Here is a 20,120-nt window from a genome sequence, read left to right as displayed (position 1 = left end):
AATGCATACTTTTGTTTAGCAAAACGTAGCAATAACAACAAAGGATAATTCAAATAAGTAATGTGCACATCTAGTATAAAAAAAAACTAACAAACTTGTTCCACTATCAGTATAAGGAAACAGAAATAAAGACAAACCTACATTTTTAAATCAGGAATGAATGTTGTCCTTTAATAATGCTCAGCGCCAAACATTGGTCCACCTCAACACAAAGGAATGGGAGCCAATGAACGTTGATGACAAAAGTTGTCATTTATCTTTCATGGTGGGAGATGGAGGTTTATTTATGAATTTGAATAAAATTTTGCAATACAGTAAAGAAAATTTTTGGGGAAATACTGCGGTCATCCTCCTGTGGCGCTACTTTATATGGTGGACTTCCTTGGCTCCCATTCCTTTGTGTTGTAATTGTCTTTTTAGTTCTGAGGATGCCCTCTTGGTACTAATGGTTTATCATATGGTTAATGGTTTGTTTCCAAAGAGGTTTGTAATTTTCTCCTTGGAAATTAGGTACTAATAATGTTTACTATTAACGTTTTAAATACTGGTCCACCCCCAGCTGGAGAAATGAAAAGGATCAGAGAGGCTAAAATGGTTCAAAAATAAAATCTCAAAAGACTCGCACCAGCTATAATAAAGCCTTTCAGGTACAGTGGTACACGTTGCAAGAGGTCAACCCATGGATCCAATGCAGGGGTAGAATCTCTCAGCACCTAGGTTTTACCGAATATGCCATTAAATTTAAAGAGAAGCAGGGTGCCAAAGATAGACCCTTAGGCCTGGTTCACACTGGTGTGACATGAGATCTGACTTGTGAAAGCACAAGTTGCATGACATGTCAAAATCAAGATTTCCTTATGAGAGCAGTCTTAACTGATTCAACACAAGTCGCTCAGAATATAGAAAAGTGTCCGGCACTACTTTGGTCCAACTTTGATACGACTTCAATGCCATAGAGCAGGGGTCTCCAAACTATGGTCTTTTGGTTGTTCAGGAACCACAATTGCCATCAAGCCTAGTCATGTTTGTAAATGTCAGAGTTTTAGAATGCCTCATGGGACGTGTAGTTCTACAACAGCTGGAGGGCTGTAGTTTGGAGATCTCTGCCATACAGTGTAAAAAGTCAAATTGAGTTGGCTCCAAGTCTGACTGAAGTTGCAGGGCGAAGTCAGATTGAAAGTCAGGAGACTTTGATGTCAGAGCAGTGTGAACCTGGGTTAAGAGAGAAGATCAGGCCAATGCAGCACACACACATACACACATTGGAATTCAGATACAGTCAAGTCAAACTTCCGTTTGCAGGAGCATTGGACATTGGAATACAAAAAAAAAAATGCAGGCCAGCCTCAGGATAGCCCCTACTTTTCCCAACATGCTTCAGTTTGTAGCAAGCAGTACACCCAGAGCATGAACATATACCGAAGAGTGGGATTTGTGTCCCTCAATGGACTCCAAAAAAAAAAAATAAAGGGATTTTATGAGTGCCCATTTCATATCCATGAGGATACCCTTATAGGGAGCCGTAGAGGGGTTCATTCCAACATATCTACTCGAGGTGGAGAGACCCTGGAGGAGCTAAGGAGTCCAGATACCCCAGCATCCATTGAGCGAAGGAGGAGGTGATCATCCCGTGAACTGCCTAGACACTCACTACACGCTTTGTACCCCTGCAGGGGTGCAGGGATCTGGTGAGTGGGGAACTGAAGGAGAGCATGGAAGTCACCTGTTTTATGGTCACGGTACGGACCACATTGGTTAAAGCACAAAAGTCACTGGAAATTTTGACACTACATGCAATATATTTTGTGAACTTTAAAATAGAAATATCAATTTAAGTGTACCAGATTCTGTTGTAGAAATTCTTCACTGGATTTTCACCATATCTTTTTCACTGCATTTTTAAGTTTAATTCTTTTATCACTTTTCAAGATTGCAATTGTATGGTTTATAAGGAATTATTAGTCATGTTTGGTAAGGTCTCCATGTGGTAGATTTCCAAATTAATTGGAGGGTACATGCAGACCCGATAAGAAACATACTACAACCTTGCACATGCACTTGCACTTTAAGTCTATAGCATCAAGTATTCACAGGGATAAAAATATCACTGAAACAGGAGCACAAATCAGTACACACATATTCTCTGGTAAAGAGAACACGGATAATATTCCTCTCCCCAATTGTCCACCTGGGAAAAATGACCCAAATAGTTGTTCACTTTTCAGGTGACGGAAGTGAAAAAACACCTTCCCTGCTTGCACACTCACCCGGGAAGAGTGACTCACTGTGGAGGATCACTCTTCGGGTGACGGGCAGCACCATCAACCCTGCACTTATATATAAATTCTTTTTAAGGGGGTTCCAGTTGGGACTACCTTAAGAAAGGCAACAGCCCAGCCCATACCCAAGCGCGGAGTACAACCAAATATAAAGTTTCTGTCTCTATCATGTCTCTGGATTCTGTCTCTATCATTTAAAATACACCTATGATACCAATTATAGAACCTTAATTTCTTTGTAAGTAGGCAAACTTACAAAATCTGCAGGGGATTAAATAATTTTTTTTGCCACTGTAGGTAAGCCAAACGTCTAACATTTTAGGACAAGTCAAGTTGATCTACTACTAACTATACCATGAAATAAAGACGTGAGAACTTTTGCAAACCCCCTGAGAATTGCTACCAGTGCTTGCAGAGCTAGATCCAAGGGGCAAATGATTACCGTGCTTTTACAAGATCTCAACCTGTATCAGAGTCAGTTGAGCTTTGGCTTTGATTGTCAACGTGTGGCTTTTAAATCTGCCGTTTAGCCAGCATATCAGTGTGTGGTCAGCTTTGCATCCAAATTATATTCACCTAATCCGCCGATCCTCCCAGCTGCTTCTGCCCCCACTCCACCCCACACACACTAGTGGTCTTGTGCCGTAGATTGTTCGGGACATCATCATGCCCATAGTCCCGCTCTGGACATGAGGATGGCAGAAACAGTCCAACGCTGGTCGTAGGGAAGCACTGTTTTCCTTAGAATTGAAGGATCAGGCGAGTATAAGCTCTGTGTTCACCCCTAGACAAAATGAGTGGTTAACCCATGCAGTGCAAGCACAGCCACAGTGCATGGTGGAGGAAAAAATAAATAAAAATCCTGGAGTTTTGTTTTAAGTGTTACAGTTCAAAAGACTATGAATGATATGAATTGCCATTGCTATGCAATTTATATTGGGACATGCAGAGTGAACTACAAATACAGATGGCCCCACCTGTGAGGTTCTTTAAATGCAGTTCTCGGAGTCCAGCTGATCCCACAGGTTGGGAGTTAAACAGTACAGCTAGGGCATAGCGTTCCTGGTACAGCTGTGTGCCACGTATAATGCGCAAGTTCTCCAAGGGTACATAGCTCAGCAGGTTGTGTGCTATTAAAACATAGCCCTGCACTTCCATGATGTCCTGAAAGGAAAAAGAAAACATGTCACCTGGCCTGCATGATTCCTTTATCTAGGAGACTGGTATCTTAGGTTCTGAACAGTACCAAATTAACCACTTAAGGACCCAGCCTCTCTCTGACATGTGTTGTTTACAAGTAAATATCTGTATTTTTTGCTAGAAAATTACATAAAACCCCCAAAAATGATACATTTTTTTGAGCAGAGAACCTAGAGAATAAAATGGCGGTTGTTGCAATTTATGTCACACAGTTTTTGCGCATCATTTTTTCAATTCCAGGGTGTACTTTTTTTTTTTTTTTTTTGAGGAGGGGGTGGTCAATGTATCGAAGACAGCAGAAAGGTCCAGGAGTAGGAGTACAGAACAGTCGTCATTGGCTTTTGCTGTTAGTAAGTCGTCTGAGTTTTACGAGAGCAGTTTCTGTGGAGTGTTGAGGGCGAAATCCAGACTGAAGGACTGAAGGGGATCAAGGAGGTTATTCTTAATGAGATGGTCACTCAGGTGATTGTAGACCAGGCGTTCAAGGAGTTTGGAGGAAAAGGGGAGCAAGGAAATGGGGCATAGGTTATTAAGATTGGTGGAGTCCAAGGAGAGCTTTTTAAGTATGGGGGTGACTAATGCATGTTTTAGAGAGTTGGAGGAGATGCCAGAAGAGAGGGAGAGATTGAAGATGTGAGTTAGAGAGTGAAGCCTAGAGCCAGAAGGTGACTGCAGTATTTGAGAGGGAATAGGGTCCAGGGGACAGGTGGTTAGGTGGGCACTAGAAATAAGTTTAGCACCCTTGTCTATAGTAGCAGAGTTGAATAAGGGAAGCGTTGATTGTACCTGTGGACATGGGGTGTTAAGTGGGGGGGTATCTGTAGAGTGGAGATTTCATTTCTTATTTTTGAACTAATGGGCGATCGCCTGGCCAGTGAGTTAGTGAGTGGAGGACGAAGAAGAGCATTAAAAAAGGTAGAGAAAATTTGACGAGGACTGGATGAGGTGGTGTTGTGGTGAAAGAGAGTGATAAAATAGGTTCCCTTGGCAGTGTGGAGGCAAGAATTGTATTTTTGGAGGGCAGATTTATATTGGTTAAAGTCTTTGTGAGACTTATAGGGTGTACACACGGTCGGACTTTGTTCGGACATTCCGACAACAAATTCCTAGGATTTTTTCCGACGGATGTTGGCTCAAACTTGTCTTGCATACACATGGTCACACAAAGTTGTCGGAAAATCCGATCATTCTGAACGTGGTGACGTAAAACACGTACGTCGGGACTATAAATGGGGCAGTGGCCAATAGCTTTCATCTCTTTATTTATTCTGAGCATGCGTGGCACTTTGTCCGTCGGATTTGTGTACACACGATCGGAATTTCCGACAACGGATTTTGTTGTCGGAAAATTTTATCTCCTGCTCTCCAACTTTGTGTGTCGGAAAATCCGATGGAAAATGTCCGATGGAGCCCACACACGGTCGGAATTTCCGACAACACGCTCCGATCGGACATTTTCCATCGGAAAATCCGACCGTGTGTACGGGCCATTAGTGTCATGCCACCAGGCATGTAGATAAGGGGGAGTCAGGGGTGTCCAAACACCCCCAGAGCATCCTGGCAAAATGCCTGCTGTTTAGCCTCAGCATCAGCACAGTAGAAGCAATCAGAGTTTCAGAGTGCAGCAGCCAGCCCCCCCCCCCTTCTATTGTGCCCCATCCCCTCAGTTTAATAAGGGGTCCCCCTGAAAAGCATGAAATTACGGTTTTCCATGTGAATATCTCCTAAACACCACAAGTTTAGGAGATATTCACTGTACCTAAAGGTAAGCATTATTATAGGCTTACTTGTAGGTACAAGTTCAAAAGCTGTATTTACTACAGTTTAAAACTGAATAAAAGCCAACCATATTGACCAGGTACCAGGTGTCATTGGCTCCTGGGGAGGGGCCGAGTCCTACTCTCTGTGTCAATGGATGCAGCAGCAGGTCTCAGGAGTGCGCCCGCACAAGTGCCCCCATGGAAAGCGGCTCTCCGTGGTGGCACATAAAGAGGAGGAGGATCAGGGCCACTCTGCACAAAACCCTTGCACAGTATGTCGTTTTTTTTTATTTATTTATTTTTTTATTATAACAAAAGGGAAGGATGAATCTTTACAACCCCTTTAACCTCTTTGGCTACGACCAGGTCTCCAATGTAGAAACCCTGAAGTGTCGTCACGTCGTCACTTCCGGTTTACTCAGCAGCCAACAGTATTGACAGTATTCAAAAATGCAGATCTTGGCGTTTTGAATACTTTGAAGTGCAAAGGAGGGGTTTGGGGTCTTTTAGACCTCAGATCTGTTCATAAAAAGAGTACCTGTCACTGCCTATTACTGTCACAAGGGATGTTTACATTTCTTGTGACAGCAATAAAAGTGATCAGAATTTTTTTTTTTAAAGGGACAGTATAAAAAAAATAAAAATAAGAAAAAACACAAAAATGTTTAAAGTACTCCATCCCTCTGTGCTCACGTGCCAAAGAAAAACGCATACGCAAGTCGCGTCCGCAAATATAAACTGTGTTCAAACCACACATGTGAGCTATCACCGTGACCGCTAGAGCAAGAGCAATAATTCTAGTGCAAGACCTCCTCTGTAACTCTAAACCGAGAACCGTTAAATTTTTTTAAAGCGTCGCCTATGGAGATTTTTCAAGTACCGTAGTTCGTCGCCATTCCACGAGCCTGCGCAATTTTAAAACATGACATGTTAGGTATCTATTTACTCGGCGTAACATTATCTTTCACATTTATAAATAAATTGGGCCAAGTTTACTGTTTAGTATTTTTTAATTCATTGAAGTATATTTTTTCCTAAAAAATTGCGTTTGAAAGACTGCTGCGCAAATACGGTGTGACATAAAATATTTCAACAATCGCCATTTTAGTCTCTAGGGTCTCTGCTAAAAATGTATATTAATATTATATACATATAAATAAAAAAAACGTCTGGGGGTTCCAAGTAATTTTCTAGCAAAAAATACTGATTTTAAACAAAAGTCAGAAATAGGCCTGGTCTTAAAGTATACTTCAAAAGCACAGCTATAAAATGTGGAAGCTTGTGCTGTTTAAAGTTCTGTGCCTACTGGTTGCCATTGGTAAATATGTAATCCATAAATATATACATATTGCATATCACCAAATTATATTATAGAGATATAGATATATATATATAAATAAATAAATAATTTAGAAAATGATCAGAATACAAACATATATAAAAAGGAACTATGGACTAGTTAAACTGAGAATGCAGACATTAATGCTCACCTTTAGAAAGGAAACATCATCACTCTCTTCCAGATAGGTAATTTCTAAGTTTCCGTGAATCACCTGGCAATTTTTATAGAGAGTACGTAGAGTCTCATAATGATTCTCATGGCTGAAAGGGTGAAGCAGTTTCATATCTGTTCCAGTGCAGACTGAAAAACAAAGAGGACGGGAGAGTTAACACTGTCTGGAGTAAAAGACTTGCACAATATCTGGTTAGGTGCTATCCCAACCAGTAGAGAAACTGGAGCGTTACTTCAATATCTCTAGAATAGGACACAACATGACTAAGCCCTATTGGGTGAGGCGAAACACGTCAGGAGAACGTGGCGTGTAGAGTGGTGCAAGGCTGAGGCCAACTTTTATAGGTTAACCACATAGACTGGATAGGGTTGAGCATATGGGGATATTTTTTGCCAGCACCCCATTCCTGGGTACAAGTGGGACTATATATACACACACACACTTTCCTTTTTTGCTTAGAGTGGTACTACAAGCATTAGCACTTAAAATCAAAGCAGTCTCCAACACATCCAATGGAAACATTATACTCAGCAGTTAGGTCAGAAATTGGGCAAAAACTACAAGCACAGAGAATGGTGAAAGACGTATGGTAAGTAGGGGGTGTCAGTAAAGTATCACATACAAACAAGATTAGAAGCAGATGTTCAGTCCCAGCTCCACCCAGTCCTCCAGCACCTATGTGCCGCAAGACTCACTGGGGGCCCGAAGCCCTGTGGCACATCTGCCTACGTGCAGGGGGTCGAGGGAACTTATTTCTCGCCTAGGTGAAAAATTATGAATTTTACACGCTGCTAAAAGAGAAGTATGGGTTTCAGTGAAATAAAACAATCATATTCACCTTCAGGCTGCAGAGAGTCACCGCCTCTCTGCTCTGCCCCTTCAGTACTCACTGGAGCACTAGGGGGCTGGAGTGACTCGCTGAGAGGCCGAGCCAGCTGCCGGTACACTTCTGCCTGGACCGGATCTGTGACATCAGCTGAGAGCGGGCTTTATCCCACCGCCAGGTGAAAACGGGTTACAGAACGAGCTGCACTCCTGCATGGATGATTTGGGTACATAGCCGTGAATTAGACATACCCTGCAAATCTGCTGATAAATTTTGCCATATGGCATAGGTAGAAACGCATCGGAAAACATTTGACCCCTCCCCTTTAATATTTACACAACAAATTTGTTATGTCCGTTGGAGGCTGGGATCACACTATTGTGAATTGGATGTGGGTTTCACTGCATCCAATTTGCATGTCAGGAGATTGTGACCAGCTCTCTATGGAGCCGAGTCACACATCTCCAGAGCGGCTCCGGTGTGAATTGTACAGAGGTCCTGTGCATTTTCCGGTCCGTTTCATGTCCGAATTCAGCCAAAAATTCAGACCAAAATTGGACCTAAAACAGAGAACAGGGACGCACCGCATTGTGAACTTAGCCTTAAGGGAGGAGGAGGGGAAAAAAAGAAAAAAAAAATGTAGGGGATGCAACAAATGTAGGTTATATACATGTCATGTCATGTCATGTCATGTCATGGTATGTTATTAAACACTAACATCTATACCAGCCATAATATTTTTAAAAGATCATGCCGTTTTATGGAAAATAAACTTATCAAATTTCATATAAAATAATGTATGTAATTAGTATCTTTTTTTGGTACTGGTTGATTATGGTTGTAGAAATTATGTAAGACATGTTAGTACCTTCTCTATAAAAGACGTGATTCCCTCCCAATGTACCTCTTAGTATATGAAGCACCATAGTGGAATGGAAAGTAGAGATGCATCAAAATGTCGTCAGCCGAAAATGGTGTTAGGCATTTTGCCGATAGAGAAAAAAGGAGCTGAAAATGGCGTTGAAAACGATTTTGCTGTGTTTGTAACTGTTACAACTTATGGTGCTTTTTTCATAGGTCACGTGACTCAAAAACCACATCAAATGTGTGCCAAGGTACCAACATTTCCTTACAGTGTACCTCTAGAGGAAAGGGAAACCACTCGCCGTAAAAGCCAACTTAGGTTATTGAAGCAAATACGACGCACCAACATCCACCTGGTGTCAGAACAGCCCTAATGCATTCCACTCCCCTAAAGGAAATGTAATCATATGCTTCCTTTGAAGAATGAAATGCGTTATAGTCGTCCTAGCACCACGTAGAGGTCATTGCATCGTCTTTGCTTCAATAAACCCACGTTGGCTTGTATGGGGAGTGGTGCTGGTTTCTTTTTTTTGGATTATACAAAGTGTTGCATGTTTAGTGGTTCATAGCTGCAGAGAGCCTACTCCAGCCACTGGGAGACAAGAGAGGGGAGTGGAGCCTGCAGTTGAGCCCTATTCACACCAATATACTGACTATTGTAGAACAGTCAGTCTGACAATAAAGGTCATTTAAAAATGCAGTAGAAGGCAATTGCTCCTTACATAGTGATACTGGTTATACTATGGGGAAAATCATTCCTAAATGGGGAATGGACAACTACAGTTTTATTACAAATCTGATATACGGTAACCTATAAAAATTCTACCAAGCAACTTTGTAAATTACAAAAAAAAAAATATATATCTATATATAATAAGATATATTTACGGTACTTGGAATTTCTTATGCAATTTACCCATAAGTAAATACCACTTTTCTTTGTATATAATTAAACTACAAGTTGAGATGCTTGTCCTTATCCATCAATACAATTATCCTCTTCTATCAAGACCTGTTGTTGGGTGTTAATGATCCTTTTTGAATCTTAGGAACCCCTATGTATATATTGGGTAATATACTTTATAAACATCTAAATATCATTACACCTATAGATCTTTATTTATGCATGCCTGCCTTATGCTCTGGCACAATTTGGTTTTAAAATTATATCATTATCTCTGTAAGTGATTGGGGTTCACCTGTTATCACATTTTTGAGATATATTGAGAAGCTGCTCCCCTGTGTCTGCCCACCAGACCTTATGTGACATGGGTGTCTTTCTGTCATACCATCAGTGTTTATTTATTACATCATGAATGGCTGACGCACTAAAAAAACTCTTTTGTATGCATAATAAGTGATATGGATTTTTGTTGCATTTAGCAGAATAGGATACTCTAAGTTGGTCCTGAGGAAGCTGCGCAATCAGCGAAACGTGTCGACCAAGAGATGAGAATACACACACCTTTACTTCCAAGTTTCTGAGTATACATTAGAAAGGTGTCTGTATATTGGTCCCAAGTGGGACTTCTGTATCATATGTCAATTCATCTAGATTTTAGAATTATTTATCTGCACAATGGCGTTACTTTTAAAAAAAGATTGTAAATAACGTTTAATATTTTTTATAACTTGTATTCAAGTCTCTACTGGGTGCCAGTAAAGTCCACCAGCAGCAGGACTGGTTCTTGCAAATTGTACTGAACTTAAATTGCCTTTCTAGTTCAATCCATAGACCCCTTTTTAGCATTCAGGCAAAGAAAAAAAATCAAATCAAATCCATTTTTTTTTTTACCCATGATGACCGTGGGGGTGCTCTGAATACCGTTTATATGTGAAAAAAAAAAATTATAAAAAAAATTAGCCACTGCCTAATCATCTGACTTGCTGGCTGCTGCTGTGAATACAAATCTAGGACTGAAGAAGAGCCTCAGCTTGTCAGAAAGAAAGGAGAAAAGGTTTTGGAAAGGACTGGAATTTCAAGAAAAAAGCAACCGCAAGAACTGCGCAATTTATTATAATCCTCGCAATGTAAACTGATGTCTATAAAACCAACTTGCTTTTTCCTCTTAACAAAAGTGAAGCATGCTATTAAGTTATGAAAGATAAAAATACTGGCCTATTTGGCATTTTAGGAAGGGGTTAAATAAATCTCGCAGCTTCCAAAACAGAAGAGCTCGTGTCCAGCACACTGTCAGGAAACCGTGGCTTTCTCCCGGAAATATCTTCAGTGACCTATGCGACATTTGTTTAACGCTGAGTCCCCAACAACTTCCCCCTGGCTTCCTGTATTGCTGCCAAGTCACCAGTGTTATGTTTCTCCAGGGATCTGGGACCCTGGAACCTGCGGGGCCTCTATCTGTGCCAGAATAGAAATGATCGCAAACAGATTTTTATGAAGCTGCATCAACAACCGACATGAGCCATATGGGAAACAGAATGTTTAATGACAACAGCGTAATAAAGTTATAACCAACAAGGAACTCAAAATGACATATCATTGGGGTTGATTAACTAAATGCAAAACAGGCTTTTCATTTTGCAAGTGAAGTTGTGTTTATAGAAGAGCGACGGCAAAAGAAAAAAAAAAAAATTATATTTATTTAAAAAAAAAAATGTTATTTAATTTTTTTTTTTTTACTTTTTTTTTGCCGAGTATAGATTTGAGCTCGTCCAAAGCATGTTTAATTCCAGTTGCGCTACCTCTCCTGGAAGCCTATTCCATGCATCAACTACTCTTTCGGTAAAATACTTTCGAAAGATTAGTTTAAAAACTTTCCTCCTACTAGTTCGAAGTCATGTACCAGTGTTCTTGATCTTAGCTTCATATTGAAAATACTGCCCTCCTGAACCTTATTCACATCTTTAATGCATTTAAAGGATTTGCTTTAGATCTCCCCTTTCCCTTCTTTCCTCCAAACCAGGGGTCTCCAGATGTTCTAAACAAAGGACCTGTTCACAGTTCTTCAGACTTTAGGAAGGCCAGACTGTGGCCAGTGTGGGTAGAAATTGCCGCAGCGGGAGTAAATCATGCCTCAGGTTGGTCAAATTATATAGCGCCTGTGTTCAGTAGAAAGAGGACTAGTGCTCATGGGAAGAATAGTGCCCCATCATTGGTGTCAAAGGGAAGAATAGTGCCCCATCATTGGTGTCAAAGGGAAGAATAGTGCCCCATCATTGGCGCTGCGCCTGCGCAGTAGGATCCGGCGGAAATAGCCGAAGCGGAATAGCTGAAAATCAGCTGTACACGGCGCCTGTAAGAGGGCCCCTCGCCACACTTCGCTCACCACGCTTCGGGCACGGACTCGCTTCGCTCGTCTCTTTTAGATTCCCCCTCTAGGTCCACTTGGATGGTGGGGAAGGAACCTGGACCCAGAGCGCAGGCGCCATGTACAGCTGATTGAAGCGTTTGAGCTTCGGCTATCTCCGGCGGCTGACAGTAGTCCATACTGCGCAGGCGCTGCGCCTGCGCAGTACAGGGGGGAACTTATCCGCCAAGGGAACATTCTCGGCAAGACACCGGCTCATATCAGCGGGAAGAATACTGCCCCAAAGGCTGGGAAAAAGCAAGCAAAGGGCTAGTTTGGATACCACTGCTCCAAACTGTACATATTAACCACTTAACAATCGGCCTATAGCCGAATGCCGGCTACATAGCGGTTCGATAACTCTGGGAGGGAGTACTATGATGTCCTCCTAGAATCGCGCTCCTGCACGCCCCCTGAGGCTTGCACACGGGAGCATCCGTGACCGTCGGGTCCAGAGAACCCGGCACCTCACAGATCACGGTAAATGGCTGCTGATAGCAGCCGTTTACCACGTGATCGCGCCGTCAAATGATGGCGCGATCACATGTAAACAAACTAGGACCCCTCCCTAGTGATATAAAGGCCTACATAGAGCAGGGATCTCCAAACTACAGCCCTCCAGTTGTTGTGGAACTACCGTCCCATGAGGCATTGTAAAACTGACATTCACAGACATGACTAGGCTTGATGGTAAATTGTAGTTCCTGACCAACTGGAGGGCCATAGTTTGGAGACGTCCGATAGAGGAATCAGGACCTCATCTCTCCTGCTGATGACCCCCCTAGTGATGTAAAGATCTATATAGAGGAATCAGGACCTCCTTCCTCCTGCTGGTGATCCCTCTAGTGATATAAAGATCTATACAGAGGAATCAGGGCCTCCTTCCTTCTGCTGGTGATCCCTCTAGTGATATAAAGATCTATATAGGGGAATCAGGACCTCCTTCCTCCTGCTGGTGATTCCTCTAGTGATATAAAGATCTATATAGAGGAATCAGGGCCTCCTTCCTTCTGCTGGTGATCCCTCTAGTGATATAAAGATCTATATAGGGGAATCAGGACCTCCTTCCTCCTTCTGGTGATCCCTCAAGCGATGCATTCTAGAATTCTATTCACTTTTTATCACATTCACTAAGCTTTGCAGAACATTCCCTTGCAAAGTGAATAGCTATACCTGTACGCCTTTAGTAAATCATTCCCTATGAATCAGCTGACTCATTGAAAACAATGCACTTCCATTATCTCAGCAGCTATTAAGAAGCAAAGCAGAGTGACTACAAAAATGGAGTGTTTGCTCAATCTAGTGACTAATCTACGAATCACCAAATTATGAAAAAGAAAAGTATGTAAACAAGTGTAAGGGTGCAAGTCATATAAAAATAATTTTATTCTAATCTGCAATAAGAACTCTTGCACATATTGACACGGGTATGAAGTATAGTGCTGTCACATGGGCTACTGATGGAGACTACAAAAAGGTAGCCATCGCTACATGGGTGCTGACAAGTGGATGTAAAGAGGCTGCAGGAGAACAGAAACACTGAGATGCAACAAAAAAAAAACAAAAAAAAAACTGAAAACAAGTATTTATTTATTTTTCAAAATGGCAAAAGCCAAAATGAGAATGAAAAAAATTAACTTAAAATAAAACTGACTTATCTGCCAAAGTATCTGATTTTTTTCAGCCACATTTTAAGTTAAAGGATAACTTCACTTTTAAAGCTGGTTTAGACTTGTAGTTGGGGGGGGGGGGGCACACGGTTGAGCAAAGTTTTTACACCCCCCAAATCTCACCCTCTTAAGCTGCAAAGCCAGCAAATGGGGGAAGTTCACATGCTGTGGCTGCCAAGCTTTGCTTCCTAGGCATGGCAAAAAAAATTCCTCATCTGTTGCATTCGGCGGCACAGAGAGAAGGGAAATATAGTATTGCAAGAAGGGGACAACTGAAAAAGAAAGCTTTGAGGAGGAAGTTTAAAAAAAAAAAAAAAGTTTTAAAAAATGTAATAAAAAAAAAAAAAAAAAAAAAAAAAAACACACAGCAATAAGAATATGCATGTGAGTTATGTTATCTTTATCTGATCTAGGGAAAAATATGCTTTTGAACACACATTGTTTAGAACAACATCTTATATAGACAGGTGTGTGGCTTTCCTAATCAAGTCCAATCAGTATAATCAAACACAGCTGGACTCAAATGAAGGTGTAGAACCATCTCAAGGATGATCAGAAGAAATGGACAGCACCTGAGTTAAATATATGAGTGTCACAGCAAAGGGTCTGAATACTTAGGACCATGTGATATTTCAGTTTTTCTTTTTTAATAAATCTGCAAAAATGTCAACAATTCTGTGTTTTTCTGTCAATATGGGGTGCTGTGTGTACATTAATGAGGAAAAAAAATGATCTTAAATGATTTTAGCAAATGGCTGCAATAAAACAAAGAGTGAAAAATTTAAAGGGGTTTGAATACTTTCCGTCCCCACAAATTGGGCCCAAAGTGTCAATATTTTGTATGGTCACCATTATTTTCCAGCACCGCCTTAACCCTCTTGGGCATGGAGTTCACCAGAGCTTTACAGATTGCCACTGCAGTCCTCTTCCACTCCACCATGATGACATCACGGAGCTGGTGGATGTTAGAGACCTTGCGCTCCTCCACCTTCCATTTGAGGATTCCCAACAGATGCTCAATAGGGTTTAGGTCTGGAGACATGCTTGGCCAGTCCATCACCTTTACCCTCAGCTTCTTTAGCAAGGCAGTGTCATCTTTGAGGTGTGTTTGGGGTCGTTATCATGTTGGAATACTGTCCGTGGCCCAGTCTCCGAAGAGAGGATCATGCTCTGCTTCAGTATATCACAGTACATGTTGGCATTCATGGTTCCCTCAATGAATTGTAGCTTCCCGGTGGTGGCAGCACTTATGCAGCCCCAGACCATGACACTCCCACCACCATGATTGACTGTAGGCAAGACACACTTGTCTTTGTACTCCTCACCTGGTTGCCACCACACACGCTTGACACCATCTGAACCAAATAAGTTTATCTTGGTCCCATCATACCACAGGACATGGTTCCAGTAATCCATGTCCTTAGTCTGCTTGTCTTTAGCAAACTGTTTGTGGGCTTTCTTGTGCATCATCTTTAGAAGAGGCTTCCTTCTTGGACAACAGCCATGCAGACTAATTTGATGCAGCGTGCGGTGTATGGTCTGAGCACTGACAGGCTGACCCCCCACCCCTTCAACCTCTGCAGCAATGCTGGCAGCACTCATACGTCTATTTCCCAAAGACAACCTCTAGATATGATGCTGAGCATGTGCACTCAACTTCTTTGGTTGACCATGGCGAGGCCTGTTTTGAGTGCAACCTGTCCTGTTAAACCGCTGTATGGTCTTGGCCACCATGCTGCAGCTTAGTTTCAGGGTCTTGGCAATCTTCTTATAGCCTAGGCCATCTTTATGTAGAGCAACAATTCTTTTTTTTCAGATCCTCAGAGAGTTCTTTGCCATGAGGTGTCATGTTGATCTTCCAGTGACCAGTATGAGAGAGTGAGAGCAAAAACACCAAATTTATCACACCTGCTCCCCATTCACACCATAACACTAACAAGTCACATGACACGGGGAGGGAAAATGGCTAATTGGGCCCAATTTTTACATTTTCACTTAGGGGGTGTACTCACTTTTGTTGCCAGCGGTTCAGAAATGAATGGCTGTGTGTTGAGTATTTTGAGGGGACAGCAAATTTACACTGTTATACAAGCTGTACACTCACTACTTTACATTGTAGCAAAGTGTCATTTCTTCAGTGTTGTCACATGAAAAGATATAATAAAATATTTACAAAAATGTGAGGGGTGTACTCACTTTTATGAGAATATATTAGGGCTGAAACAACTAATCGATTAAAAAATTAATCGATTACTATTTTCATAATCGATTAATCGGCCAGTAACATAATGGGGTTAAAAAAAAAGTAAAATGAGCACTTTATAGTACAAAAAGAGCAACAAATGGCTACTGTAAATATTACTTTCACAGTTCTACAGTAAAAAAATTAACCCCTTACAGTAGCGATCTGTTTTTTTGTACTATAAAGGGCTAATTTTATTTTTTTTAAACCCCCATTATGTTACTAAACGTCTTAGACCTGGTTCAAGTCTATGTGCTTTTTGCAGAAACGCACTACTGTTCATTTACATGGTTTCCTATGGGACACGTTCACATCCATGCTTTTTTCAGCCGCTGTGTATTTGGAAAGGGCTGGGGACTTTTTTTTTTTAAACGGTGCTTTTTTGGTTCAATATACTTCAATGGAGAAGCTGCAGAAAAGCATGTAATGTGTTTTTGCAGCAATTTGTGTTTTTAAATCTGCCCAACAACAAATTGGCCCAAAAAAATGCAAAAAAAGCAAATTGCAGCAAAATCACGTGCGCAAAAAGCACTGCAGAAACAGATCAAAAGCAAACTGCATAGGTGTGTACTGAGCCTTATGCTGGCCACATGCATAAAATTTCAGATGAGAATATTCAAAAGAAAAATCTTTGTGCATTCGCTGAATGAAAGAATGTTGTTTGAAATTTTCACTTGTTTTTAACATTCCGTTTTTAAAATGAATGTAATTTCTGAACGAAAACCACATACACTGTCTGAAAATTCCTTTGACCAAGAAGTTTTCTATTTCCATATTTTCCCATCACTGTGGGTGAAAATGAACATCAATTTGACCCCACTAACGATTAGAAAATCGAACGAACGTTCTTAAAATGCCTTTATGTTTGAAGGAAGATATTGTTTGTTTTTTTAATCAAAAAAAAAAATTTGATCTCCGAGTCTGATGATATTTACCAGATTCACTCTTTAATAGTATATACAGTATATATCTCCTCTAATAGTATATACAGCATATCTCCTCTTATAGTATATACAGTATATCTCCTCTAATAGTATATACAGCATATCTCCTCTTATAGTATATACAGTATATCTCCTCTAATAATATATACAGTATATCTCTTCTGTTTGTTATTCTCAGAGTGGATTAGATATTTTGCTCCCTAACCATATAGTTGGTTATTTATATTTACCACTGCATAGAGATATTTAAGAATAAATTGCCTTTTTTTAAAACTTTACATATTTAACTAAATTATACACCACACTGTTTTTTTTAAGGTTATTAACCGATTAATCGAAACAATAATCGGCCAACTAATCGATTATGAAAATAATCGTTAGTTGCAGCCCTAGAATATATATATATATATATATATATATATATATATATATATATATATATATATATATATATATATATATATATATATATATATATATATATATATATATATATATATATATATATAAATATAAAAACACACACACACACACACACAAGAATGCAATAGTTCGTCTACACTGGCAAACATGTACAGATGTTCTCTGGCCCAGGTCAGCCACTAGATGGCACTGTACATATGGCCTGTACAAGAATTAGGAGAAAGCCTTGTAAAACATAGGGTGTTCGTCACATTCAGCTGGATTTGTTCTGTAACAACATGTCCAGGTGAGTGTGATAATATATTACCTATTGCATGACCTGGATAACCAACAACCTTCACAGGCATACCTTGTAACAGATACAATTAGAGTGGTTGACGGGTTTGCAAGATGAACTTGTTTGCTTTTTACTATTGGCAAATATTTACAGCATGGTCATGCACCAGTCTTCATTCCATTTACAATGACTTCTTTTTAGTTCTTAATTTACCGGTCACTGCACAAAACTAGGAAAAACAGTTTGAAAACAGAATGTAAATAAACCTTGCATTCTTCATATTTTCTCACCTGTTACCCCATTTAAAAGAATGGAACATGTTGCTTTTGGTAAGAGAGGCTCTTGGGGGACCCTAATGCAAGTAGAGGGGCTCTCTGGGGACCCTGATGCAAGCAGAGAGGCTCTCTGGGGACCCTGATGCAAGCAGAGAGGCTCTCTGGGGACCCTGATGCAAGCAGAGAGGCTCTCTGGGGACCCTGATGCAAGCAGAGAGGCTCTCTGGGGACCCTGATGCAAGCAGGGAGGCTCTCTGGGGACCCTGATGCAAGCAGGGAGGCTCTCTGGGACCCTGATGCAAGCAGAGAGGCTCTCTGGGACCCTGATGCAAGCAGAGAGGCTCTCTGGGGACCCTGATGCAAGCAGAGAGGCTCTCTGGGGACCCTGATGCAAGCAGGGAGGCTCTCTGGGACCCTGATGCAGAGAGGCTCTCTGGGACCCTGATGCAAGCAGAGAGGCTCTCTGGGGACCCTGATGCAAGCAGGGAGGCTCTCTGGGACCCTGATGCAAGCAGAGAGGCTCTCTGGGACCCTGATGCAAGCAGAGAGGCTCTCTGGGACCCTGATGCAAGCAGAGAGGCTCTCTGGGACCCTGATGCAAGCAGAGAGGCTCTCTGGGACCCTGATGCAAGCAGGGAGGCTCTCTGGGTCCCTGATGCAAGCAGAGAGGCTCTCTGGGGACCCTGATGCAAGCAGAGAGGCTCTCTGGGACCCTGATGCAAGCAGGGAGGCTCTCTGGGACCCTGATGCAAGCAGAGAGGCTCTCTGGGACCCTGATGCAAGCAGAGAGGCTCTCTGGGACCCTGATGCAAGCAGAGAGGCTCTCTGGGGACCCTGATGCAAGCAGGGAGGCTCTCTGGGACCCTGATGCAAGCAGAGAGGCTCTCTGGGACCCTGATGCAAGCAGAGAGGCTCTCTGGGACCCTGATGCAAGCAGGGAGGCTCTCTGGGACCCTGATGCAAGCAGAGAGGCTCTCTGGGGACCCTGATGCAAGCAGAGAGGCTCTCTGGGGACCCTGATGCAAGCAGGGAGGCTCTCTGGGACCCTGATGTAACTGAGGTGGGGGGCTCTTATATGTGGTAAAGGTGGCCTTTACCATATATCACATATGTGGATACAGATCTCATTATCAGAAATGTAAAAATCTGAAGTGAGATATATTGTGTAAATATTGTTTAATTATAAATCAACAATAACAACAATAAAAAACCTTATGATCCGCACTCAGACTTTCTTCAATTTGCTGCTACGGGCTCTAGCCCCAGATCGTTTGTAGACCTAGCAACGCCCCTGACTGGAACTAAGGGGCCAAGCCCAACCCCAGAAAAACAAGAAGGCCTAGCTGGCAGTCTCAGCTCTAACTCATCCCAAAGGTGTTCTATCGGGTTGAGGTCAGGACTCTGTGCAGGCCAGTCAAGTTCCTCCACCCCAAACTCGCTCCCCCATGTCTTTATGGACTTTGCTTTGTGCACTGGTCCAAATCATTTGGTGGAGGGGGGATCATGGTGTGGGGTTGTTTTTCAGGGGTTGGGCTTGACCCCTCAGTTCCAGTGAAGGGAACTCTTTTGGCGTCAGCATATCAAGACATTTTGGACAATTTCATGCTCCCAACTTTGTGGGAACAGTTTGGGGATGGCCCCTTCCTGTTAAAACAGGACTGCGCACCAGTGCACAAACAAGGCCCATAAAGACATGGATGAGCGAGTTTGGGGTGGAGGAACTTGTCTGGCCTGCACAGATTCTGACCTCAACTCGATAGAACACCTTTGGAATGAATTAGAGCGGAGACTGAGAGCCAGGCCTTCTCGTTCGACATCAGTGCCTGACCTCACAAATGTACTTCTGGAAGAATGGTCAAACATTTCCACAGACACGCTCTTAAACCTTGTGGACAGCCTTCCCAGCAGAGTTGAACTGTAATAGCTGCACAGGGTGGGCCAACTCAATATTGAACCCTATGGACTAAGACTGGGATGCCATAAAAGCTCATGTGCCTGCACAGGCAGGCGTCACAATACTTTTGACAAAATAGTGTACATGTGAACCTTTCCCTGGCCCTTTGTCAAATAGATGGTGCATGTACAACAACTTCCAGCAGATCACTTCAGCCAGTGCACATCGTTGCCTTATGAAGCACAGAGCATTCCAAGAAAAGTTTAGCTTAGCAAGAATCAGCACAAACAGAAGGCTTTGCTGGCCACTGGTATGTAAGGATACCTTTCTAGAAATCATGGAGGCAATTGGCAACATACACTGAGCAATGACATTGGACATGTTTTTGGGCCTGTGGGAGAAGGCCCTCAGAGTTGGAAATGCTACCTAACCTCATGTAAAGTCTATAGCTACTGTGATCCAACCTGCAGCACACACACATACTGGTCTTTCCCCAGCGAGATCCCACCTCCAGCACATACACATACTGGTCTTTCCCCAGCGAGATCCCACCTCCAGCACATACACATACTGGTCTTTCCCCAGCAAGATCCCACCTCCAGCACACGCATTGGTCTTTCCCCAGTAAGATTCTTCCTCTAGCA

The 20,120-nt window shown here is 42.0% G+C and overlaps 1 protein-coding gene across 1 annotated transcript in view; it reads right to left on the bottom strand.

Moving 5' to 3' along the window:
• Positions 1-20,120, bottom strand: part of ERBB2 (erb-b2 receptor tyrosine kinase 2) — a 200,792-nt gene that overhangs the window by 101,184 nt on the left and 79,488 nt on the right. Inside the window, exons 2-3 of the mRNA XM_073608097.1 lie at positions 6,730-6,881; positions 3,257-3,443 (exon numbers count right to left, since the gene is read on the bottom strand). Of these exons, the coding sequence (XP_073464198.1) occupies positions 3,257-3,443; positions 6,730-6,881 (339 nt within the window). The remainder of the gene's footprint in view (positions 1-3,256; positions 3,444-6,729; positions 6,882-20,120) is intronic.

Source organism: Aquarana catesbeiana, linkage group LG12 (assembly GCF_042186555.1).
Source record: "Aquarana catesbeiana isolate 2022-GZ linkage group LG12, ASM4218655v1, whole genome shotgun sequence".
NCBI lineage: Eukaryota > Metazoa > Chordata > Amphibia > Anura > Ranidae > Aquarana > Aquarana catesbeiana.
Note: the sequence above shows the minus strand (reverse complement) of the source record. Positions and strands in the feature narration are given on the sequence as shown.